General features: G+C 31.2%; 1 protein-coding gene and 1 pseudogene across 6 annotated transcripts; both read right to left on the bottom strand.

Annotated features, from left to right (window-relative positions):
- Positions 1-424: 424 nt before the first annotated feature.
- On the bottom strand, positions 425-4,750 carry LOC114168510 (S-adenosyl-L-methionine-dependent methyltransferases superfamily protein). 6 transcript variants are annotated; one of them, XM_028053353.2, is made up of 11 exons: positions 4,601-4,697; positions 4,191-4,276; positions 3,521-3,603; positions 3,370-3,436; positions 2,760-2,825; positions 2,190-2,283; positions 1,930-2,040; positions 1,679-1,779; positions 1,276-1,350; positions 1,084-1,176; positions 425-954 (listed from the first exon to the last, which is right to left on the bottom strand). In XM_028053353.2, exons 4-11 carry the CDS (start codon positions 3,409-3,411, stop codon positions 658-660), a joined length of 879 nt encoding a protein of 292 aa, XP_027909154.2. In that variant the 5' UTR covers positions 3,412-3,436; positions 3,521-3,603; positions 4,191-4,276; positions 4,601-4,697; the 3' UTR covers positions 425-657. The 6 variants fall into 6 exon arrangements, with proteins under 6 accessions (XP_027909154.2, XP_027909156.2, XP_027909153.2 ...); XM_028053355.2 differs by having other exon boundaries at positions 3,528-3,603; XM_028053352.2 differs by having other exon boundaries at positions 4,191-4,281; positions 4,601-4,677.
- Positions 4,751-7,591: 2,841 nt separating this feature from the next.
- Positions 7,592-9,946, bottom strand: LOC114170474 (serine carboxypeptidase-like; annotated as a pseudogene).
- Between the last annotated feature and the right edge of the window lie 257 nt (positions 9,947-10,203).

Genomic DNA, 10,203 nt, shown 5'->3' with positions numbered 1-10,203 from the left:
CCTTCCAAACGAAACCTACGGAATCAGCTGGTAGAAGTTTTGCAAAAGCAAAATGTACCAGGCAAATATTTTCTGATTACCGTATTTTGATCCAAAGATAAATTAAATCACGGAGCTCTGATAGATTGTTCAACTTTTTTAAAGACTAACATATCCTAATCATTTATATTCGATTATAATTGTTTGAACTTTTTCTCTCTTTATGTTGCATCACAAAGCTATTTAGTGGGGACACCGTCTCCACCATACAGTGTCTCCTCTGCTGTGTCATTCAGAAAGTAATTTAAAAGAACTTTCACGTTGATTAGATCATAGCTAAAGCAAATTTGTACTTGAGGTTTCCATGTCAAAAGCATAGTTTGTATGGATCTAATCACAGATTCTCTCACAAATTGGGCTTGTGTGAATACATGACAAAAATAAATTAGGACTTTGAAATGCTAGTTTGTTTTTTTCTACGTAGTACTTCATATGAATAATGTTACAGTGTGATGACAGTATTAAATATTGAACATTAAGTAAACAAAGGAACCAAAATTAACAACTAAAATACATGGATCATATTTAAAAAAAAAATACCAAACATAAAGTTCAAGCATTGCTACGACTATCATAATATTTTTGCCACGACTAAATTTCCCAGAGCAACTCTCAAAATCAGGATATTTTTACATCTCGCAAAATCCTTGCAGCCATAGCTCCATACCTTCTTGCTTCCCACTCACTGAGCTTTGCATTTTGCGAAATAGGCTTATTTTGGTCATCAACATTTTCTTCAACGAGACCAGATCCTTCTTCTACTACAACATTTCCCTCACTGCTTTTATCCTCCACAACAGTTTCCACATCAACTTTTTCAACAGTGGCCTCACCAGAGTTTTCTGTGCACTCTGCTGAATGTTTGAATCCCATGATGAAGAGTTGAATACTTGGATGTTGAAATGTCTCATCCATCTGCACAAATTGAAGCTTCGGAACTAGTTAACCAAACTCACCTATTCGTTAACTTTGACTGAAAATAGTATAGCTAATTCAAGACATATATACAGCGATAAACGTAACTCATTGGAACATATAGCTTACCTTGGACTTCGACACAGTCTTCACGTCGAAGTTTCTTTTCCACATCTGAAGCATCTTCTCATGGACACTTGTAGAGCGGATTTCATACCCCAACTTCATGAACAAATTCAAAACAAAATAATAAACAAGTGAATTATACAAGTTACTGTAAGAAATATGTGCATATTTTAATAGCGGAGTAGAAAAACAAACCACAATTGTAGTCCTAGGTCCAGATAAAGCAAGTATTGTCTGTAATAGAGGTTCCAATAGATGCTCTACATAAACCTTCAAAGAAATACACCAAATCAAACTTGTGATTACTATACATACCAAATTAGTTTCCAGTGGCACTAGTCAATTTAATCCTTGAAATTACAACTAATATAAATTTATTACTTAAAATGATATTTGTAAAACTTCTAGGATTAAATTGAGTAACGGTTAAGATGACCAATGTTAACAAATATCAGGGATTAAAATCACATTTTTGTAATTTTAAGAAGTAAATTGATTAGAGATTGTAATTTTAGGAATTAATTTGGGATATTGTTAATGAGTTAGCTTTTAAGGGATATTCACTTCCACATTGCTAGCAGAAAGGATATACACTTACAACATCAGTACCAATAATGTAGTCAAATGGAGGACCCACAGCCTTAATGTGACTCTCGTCTCCCCACTGAAGTTCAGCGACCTTGATTGAACCAAATGTCTCTAAAAACAATTGATTTCCAAGTCAAATACTATCTTTAAATCCGCAGACAGAATAACCAGAGACAAGTACAACAAGATATAAAGAATTTAAAATAAATAAATACATAAAGCAAATGGCAATGAGGATGGTTCAAAAGTATCAAATCAAACCAGGATTCTTTTGCATGACCCTTGAAATATTACGCTCAACGTTTCTCTCCAACAATGGCAAAACCTCTTTTTGGTCTGTCACTATAACATCACACCCCAGCAAAGCCATGCCTGCAATGGAACTGCATATCAGACTAGGCATCACCCCCAAACCTAAGTACTGAAAATAGGGTAAAAGTAGACCAGTTTCAAAAAGGAGTGAATATAGCAAAGTACATTGATTCAATGGACAGATTTTTAACAACAATTTTAAAACTCACCAAAACCAGAAACACCACAGCCAGCTCCTAGTTCAATTACACGTTTTCCTTTAAGTTTAGCTGGGGAAAATCTCCCCCTTCTGCAATTCCGTTCCTGAAATAATATAAAGGTAATATAGTCATATTACTCTATTACTAGGTAATGGAAACTAAAATCAATATTTAAAGAGCTTCATGACCTAGTTCACTGTCAAAGGATCTAATGTAAACTTAAGATCATGTCACTAACTTTCCTCTTCCAAACTTCCCCTTACATTTTAAAAGCAAAGAGCTATACCAAAAAGGGTGATTTATATGCATTCACGTAAAATTTTATTCATGCGCAGTTTCAAGAATAAGTTCAAGTCCAAGGCTTATCCGTCAAGTCTGCACCGCTAGTTTTTCATGTACATAGCAAATTACAGGGTGCACATCATATATGCTTTAATAATTGAGAACCTAAAGAATATTGAATGAATGAGCTAATTTCAAAAGTTAGAAAAAAAATACAGTAAGGATCTAATAATTTTTTTCATTTATGAAAAGGCTAAAAGGACATTCCAGAACATGTGAGATGCACACATAACTTACAAGAAACTTAGCAAACACAAGTGATGCATCCCATACTGTAGTCCCCAAGTGCTTGGAATTGGGATCCTATAAAAGAAAAGATTGAATTGTCAGAGTAGAAACATTCGCAAAAAAAAAACAGCAAACATTTCAAATATATGATCAATTTCAACAAAATCAGTAGTTGACGTCTACACTCTACAAGCAGAACAACAAGAGAAGATCTCAGTAAATAACATGTAATAATTTGTAGGCACATGTCACTTTAGTCAGTCATCATTTCAAAAATTTACAATGCAGGTCTCATTTCTACTGCATATGCCCTAATTCTAACTAGTGGTTTTTTTTTTCTTCCAAATATTTTGGGAATACTTACAAATAAAACAGAGTGTTGAAGTCTCTAGTCCACATTGAGTGGCCTTGATGCACTAACTTCATCTTACCAAATTAATTGTTCATTGTGATTAATATCATTCACTGCTTAACACTAACAGAGCCCAGAGTTTTCTAAAAGGAAAAAAGTTTTGGATGCCTAGTAAGGTCACAAAACTAATGTTCAATGGGCATTTGCAGAAAAGAACACCCTCCTTGAAGCACCCTCCAAACACGTGCTTTAAAAACAGTATAATACCTGACAAAACTGCAACTCGTGGCCCAAAACCTCCAATGGCATCTCAAATGTGGTTGGGGAATTTAACCTGGTAAAACGATATTGAATATTATGAAACACGTAACTGTAATATGTCAAAAATCATAAAGAAAAATCATTCAATTATCTTTACCAACAACCATTATAGGTTCTGTATGTACAGCTGTAGTAACAGCACAACAATGTAAAGCTAGATATCACAGTAGATGTTTTTTCCTAAACAGAAAAAAATGAGGTCTTAATTAAGCTGACAATTTATATGATATGTCCAATTATCGACTTAATAACATGATGGGGTGCGAGACTAAGGGCATAGAAGCTAATCTAATGTGGTTACTCGATACAAATTCCACCAATTCATTGCAAATTTGCAAGCCAGTATAACAAGAGGAAGTCAAAGGTTCACAATCTCACTTTAATGAAAGAAGCAGTATAGCAACAAACAAATATTCAAAAAAGGCCAACTAAGTTAATCTCGAATCAGTAATCGGTACCACACATATCTCAAAGCATTAAATTAGAAAAGACATCCATGGTTCCATGGTTCCATGATCATGATCATGGTCATTAGAATTTAGTTTAAAACGACAAGTTGAACAAAAGCAAGCAGGTTAAGATATCATAACTAATGATCCATAACTGCACACAAAATAGAATTGGCAATACCAACAACAACAAAAACTGCCCACACATTAGGTATGCTAATGTTATTGCCAAGGTTCAGATATTATAATTCGCGTGTAAATATACAATTTTAATTTTGTTTTCAATAGATAGATAACTGATTAAGAAGGAATGTATACCTGTCAGGCTCCATGAGATCACAGCCTTCAAAGAAAAATCATTAATACGAAAAAGAATCTAGATGACCTATCTCCCACTTAAGGTCCTGCGCTAAATCATTGGCAAAGTAAAGACGGTAAAAAGGTTGATTAACTACGCAGAGAAACGAATAAGCTAGGAAGGGGGCAATAGTAACAACACTCACGCAGTATGTAATGACAAAGAATTTGACTCCAAATAGATTTTTAGGTGACAATATTTTTTTCCTAATCAAAACCCTAGCTTGTTGAAATCATTGAAAAAGTTGAATTCCTTTACTTTAAGTGGGTTTTATCCAATTCAAAATATTTATCATGTTTAAAAAAAAATTATGAAGGGGAAGTGAGGGAAAAAAAAAACAACAAAAAATGAGATTGAGACGAGATAGAACCTTGAAACGTGAAAGCTGAAGTGAGAGTCTTTGAATAGGAACTACATAGTAGCAGACAGAGACACCGAGGAAGAGTAGAACTTCAACTTGGGATCAACCAAGGCTTGATGGTTGCGCCACTCTATATACTCATCAGATTTAAGCTATGAAATCATATTATTTTCCACTTTATTTATTATTTTGTACATTAGTATTTTTTATTTATAACAATAAAATATATAAAGAGAATATCTCTTTTTTATTTATATTTTAAAATTTTACTTTTAATTATTATTTTTAAAATTAATTATTTTATAAATAATTTTTTTTAATCGTTATTTAAAAAAAATTATCTTTAATCGTTAGTTTAAAAACTTTTGTGTATATATATTTTATTTTTAAATTTTACATTTAACAATTATTTTAAAAATAATAATTAAGGGTATATATGTATGTATTTTGAGAAAAAAATCCTGGATTTGAATTTTTTATTATAACTAGCGAAAACATAACCTATGTGTTTGTGTGTTCGTATTTTTTTTAATTTTTATATAAATTTGAGTTAAGATGAATAAGAAATATATACCTAATTTTTAAAATAGTTGTTAAATGTAAAATTTCAAAAATAAGATATATACACAAAAGGAGTTTTTGAAATAACGATTAGAGACAAAAGATATTTTTAAAATAACGGTTAAGAGTAAATTATTTATAAAATAATTGATTTTAAAAATAATAATTAAGAGTAAAATTGGAATATTGAAATGTAGACATAAAATATGACATCTCATTATATATCGTTATAGATTATCATTATAATTGTAAAATTAAATATATTTAATTTTTTTAATTTTATTATAAATAATTTGTATTTATTTTAATTAAAAATATTAAATTTTAAAAAAATCAAATAAAAATGATAATAAATTAAAGAAAAAAATTAATAAAATATTTTTTTTATTATAAAGTATTTTTTAAAGGATAAAATTAAAAAATAAATGTAGACATAAAAATGGAAATCCATTTATATTTAGGAATAAATATATATTACTAAATAGCCCATAATTTGATTAATTAATTTAATTTCTCAACCATGTGAATAATTTTAACCAATTTTCATAGTATAAGTATGGTTTGTTTTATTTTTGAAAGATTGAAAATGCAAAAGTAATTTTATCTATATATTTAAGTCTTTGATCGACTTTGGTCTCAATATTATCTTTTGAGTCAATCAAATCTCAATTTTGTTAAATAGATCGAATTAAATAAGTATTAACCCCATTATGAAGTTATCATGTGTTAGTCCCAAAAAAAGGTTTAATAAAGTTTTTATATTTTTAATATAAAGACCAGTGAAAACCGTAAATAACTATAATTATAAAAGCAAATACAAATATTTTTTATAATTTTATTATAGATAATTATCTTAATTTTAGAAAATGGTTAAATTTTAAAAAACAATCAAATAAAAAATATCAATTTTGAAAATAGTTCTTTAAATGATAAAATAATTATTTTGATTTTAAAAAAATTATTTAAAGGATAAAAAATAAAAACAAATGATATACCAACGAGGGAAATTATATAATAGTATAGATAATGTGGTTTCTTTTCTATCGGGATGAATCCTAGAAAAAAACCCAAAAGTTTCAATTAAATTCACGTATTCATCTCTGATTATGTAATAAAAAAAAATGAAGATATTAAATCTATGATATTAGATTTAAAAAAAAAAATGATCTTGTATTTGAAGGGAGTAATATAGGTGAGAATATAATTCTAAAAAAAAAGATTAGGAAAGGAGAAGAGAGTTTGAACTCAAAAATTCTCACATCTTAAGTATATTAATGTCGATACCATAATGTCTCTATTTAAAAAATGTAAAAATCACATTGATTCATAAGTCTAAATATAAGAATCCAATTATTAATCAATTATTTTATTATAATGACATATGTTATTTCCAAAAAGATGTTATGACAGTTTAATACAAGTGACTACATCAATTCTATTTGAAAAGATTAGAATTGAATTGAATAAAAAATAATATGAAAATCAAAATGAATAAAGAAAATGATTAAATTAATAATTAGACTAAAAAATATAGAAGAAAATAAGACATGTTTAAATTTGAGAAAAATGAAAAAAACATTTTATTGAATGCAACATCAATTGCGTAGGTAGAATCATGATGCAGACGCAAATGGCAAAAAGTCCTTGGCGCATTAACCGGTTCAGTTCTTCGGAAAAGCTCAAGTCTTGTGTTATATAATTTGTTTTCACAAGCACATTAATCAGAAAAAAAAAAAAACTAATATACCAAACTTTAACAGAAAATAATTTCTTTAAAATAATATATATATATATATATATATATATTATTATAACCAAGATAACTCGATCCATTTCATTTATTTATTTTCTATAAATACCTAAATTTTTATCTAACATTATCTTATTTTAGTTTTCTATCATTAATTTACAATGCCAAATTGATATTTTGATTGTACACTTTTTCTTTATTATTATTTAATACTATCTCTTATTATTATTCACTTTCTCTTTATTTTAAATACGTAAAAGTTATCTTTTGTTAAAAACTATTTTAACCTTCTAAGTAATCACAGAAATGGCGAACATTGCTCAAATCGTATCAAATCGTAAGATCAGTTATTTCACAGAAAGGTTAAGTGAAAAACAATTTCAACCTCCAAATATATTATGCATGAATAGTACAGTACACGAAGTAATTGTGAACACTGAACATGTCAGAGGATGTTTGGTTTTGGCTTGTGTTATTCTGATGAAACAGCTTCTCTTCTCATTTCATTATATCTTTTATTTGTATTATTACATCCAGTAATTTCTCTCTTCTCTCTTTTTTTTTTTTCTATCCCGACAATAGGGTGTAATTTAGTAATGTTACATTTGGTTTTGCAGTGAGTGTATTAATTATATGAGAGACATTATTATGATGTTTTGTAGCAAAATTTTCTTGCAGCTATAACAGGGTCAAGATCTGAGGCTTTGATCGGTGATTATATGATAAAGAAAGAGAATGAAGAACACAATCAACGGTCTTGGTTTTAGCCGGTGAGAAAAACTTTGAAGAGAGGAAGCATTCAGTTTTCCTCCCATCCAGCTTGTCATCATCTGAAGTGCAGCTTTTGGTTGATCCATTGGAACCATGTGCCCTGCGCCATGCACCTGTTAACAAGGGTAAACAATGGATACATGAACTATAGTTGACATTTGAATCTATGAATCTATGAAATTCAAAACCATGAATGAACACAGACCTTGAGAAAAGTGAGAGGTCCATAGCTATTAAGAGAACCTGCTTCTGCACCATCAACCACAAATTTCCCTGTTGGAGATATTTGAAAGGCTTTTTGGCCTGACCACTGCATGGCTTCTACCCACCTTGAATTCCCTGCCATATTCAACAACACATCAACAACTCAAACATATATTTTCAACCCAAATATGTGAACAACAACTCACCAAGCCAATTGCATATGAGATCTTCTTCTCCAGCATACACCAGCACCTTCATTCCTTCTTCGAGAAGATCAGGAATCCCCACTTCCAGGTTTTTCATCCAGTCTTCCATCATCGCAAATCGAACATCTAAACTGCATAAGGCATACCCCAAATCATCGCTCACACCTAAAGCACTCTTCACTTTCTGCATGTTTAGCAATCTCTCCACGTTTGTGAAGTTGTAGCACATAGGCCCCTCACACTTCTTTCTGATGTCGTAGTACTGCACTTTGTGTATCACCACAATCAGATAACTAAACACTTAAGTACCTTCTCTTCTTTCGTTATTATTACTTACATTAATGTTGTCGGTAAAGTTTAAGATACGCTGGAAAATCTTATAACAACTATATAACGCATCGGTGCAATTGTTTCCACCCTGAGTTTCTGAAGAATCATACACAAACAACGTCAAACACCATAGTAGAAAGAAAGGGATGGGAGTGAGTGAGAAATGGAAAAGTTGTACCGCAAGTTTTAGTGGCTTGTTCACAGTCTGGGATTAACATGCTGACGTTGTCGTACTCAGCCTGTGTAATTATTCTGTTGTCAAATGCAAAATCTGGGTATGCTTGGTATTGAATTGCAGGATCGGTTAACCCGTTACCGATAGCAAAACCCTGTTGTTATGTTCAAGGAGTCAATGCCAGCAAAAACAAGTTATTTCATTCATTAACCTTTCTCAGTCATATCATATGTACATATATTGTGCAAGACCTTGAGGTTTATATGAAGTGTTTGATTTTGTTTATTTCCCTGGTTAACCCGGGATGCAAGTGCAGGAACATAGTGTCCACCATATGATTCACCAAAGATGTAGAAGTCATTCTTAACGAAATCAGGATGCGTCTTGAAAAACTCCTGCATTTATAGTAAAATCAATCATTTATGGATACATTATGAAACAAGGGACTTTTATATAATTAATTATCACCTGCAAGAAATCGTATAAATCATTGCTAACGCCGGCTTCATCGTGTCGAATGTCACTGTCGTCAGAAGAGTAACTGAAACCTGTCCCAGTTGGTTGGTCAACAAATATAATATTTGATGCCTGCAAAAATGAGAAAAAACAAGTTGTTGATACAATAACAAAAGAAGTTTGGTGTATGTTTTAACAGTTTCTATGAAGGAAACATGGAACTTGAGTAATGTGAGACCTGATCCCAACCGTAATCATTCCATGTAAGAGACAAGTTATTGGTGATATGAAAAGGACCGTTTTCGTAGAACAAAAGCTAATTCACTTCCACACCCTGGTCCTCCAGTCAACCATATCACAACAGGATCATCCGTACTTTTCCGTGATTCAAAGAAAAAGAAGAACATCCTGCATGTCATACAAAGTAGATGCATATATTTATGGGAACTGAAAAAGAAGCTCGATCTTAATGAATCATTATGAAGGAAAAAAAAAGTTTTTTTCTGAAGCCCTTTTGACTTATCAAATGACATTTACTCAATCATTCTAAATGTCATTGTCATAACACTTTGTGATTCCAGAGAAGTGTGATATATTATTTACCTTGCAGCTTTGGAATGAGGAAGTGAATAATAGCCTGCATGGTGACCAAGGTCTTCAACAGAAGGCCCAGAATCACCAAGAAACGAGAACTTCTTCTCCACGATCATACCAGGGACAAAACCATCATCGTCATCATGGCTTCTTATGAGCTTTTCTGCATGTGATTGTGGCTGGTGGGCAGGGTCATGAGAGGGATCAGAAGTAGCAAAAGAAGAGGAAAGTGAAAGGAAGAAGAAGAAGAGAAGAGAGAGTTTGGAGGATGGTGATGATGGCAATGACATGTTTGCATTTGTGAAAAAGGCAAGGCAATGACTTTGAATTTATAAAACTTTCCCAGTGCAGAAGATATACACTAAAAGTTAGAATAAATAGGATATACGTAGAGGACATTGAGACACAAGAAGATTTTTGTTTTATATCCTATCTGTTATTTGATTTTCAATTGCACTACGCAAGGCAGATAAATTACAAGATGAATACACCCTTCTCTTACCTAGTTATCTTTTATAGCTATGCAAATCAAACTCACTTGCCAAACAAAGTGTAATACAACATA

This window comes from Vigna unguiculata, chromosome 11 (genome assembly GCF_037176805.1).
Source record: "Vigna unguiculata cultivar grain cowpea cultivar isolate G323 ecotype 2 chromosome 11, ASM3717680v1, whole genome shotgun sequence".
Classification (NCBI taxonomy): Eukaryota; Viridiplantae; Streptophyta; class Magnoliopsida; order Fabales; family Fabaceae; genus Vigna; species Vigna unguiculata.
Note: the sequence above shows the minus strand (reverse complement) of the source record. Positions and strands in the feature narration are given on the sequence as shown.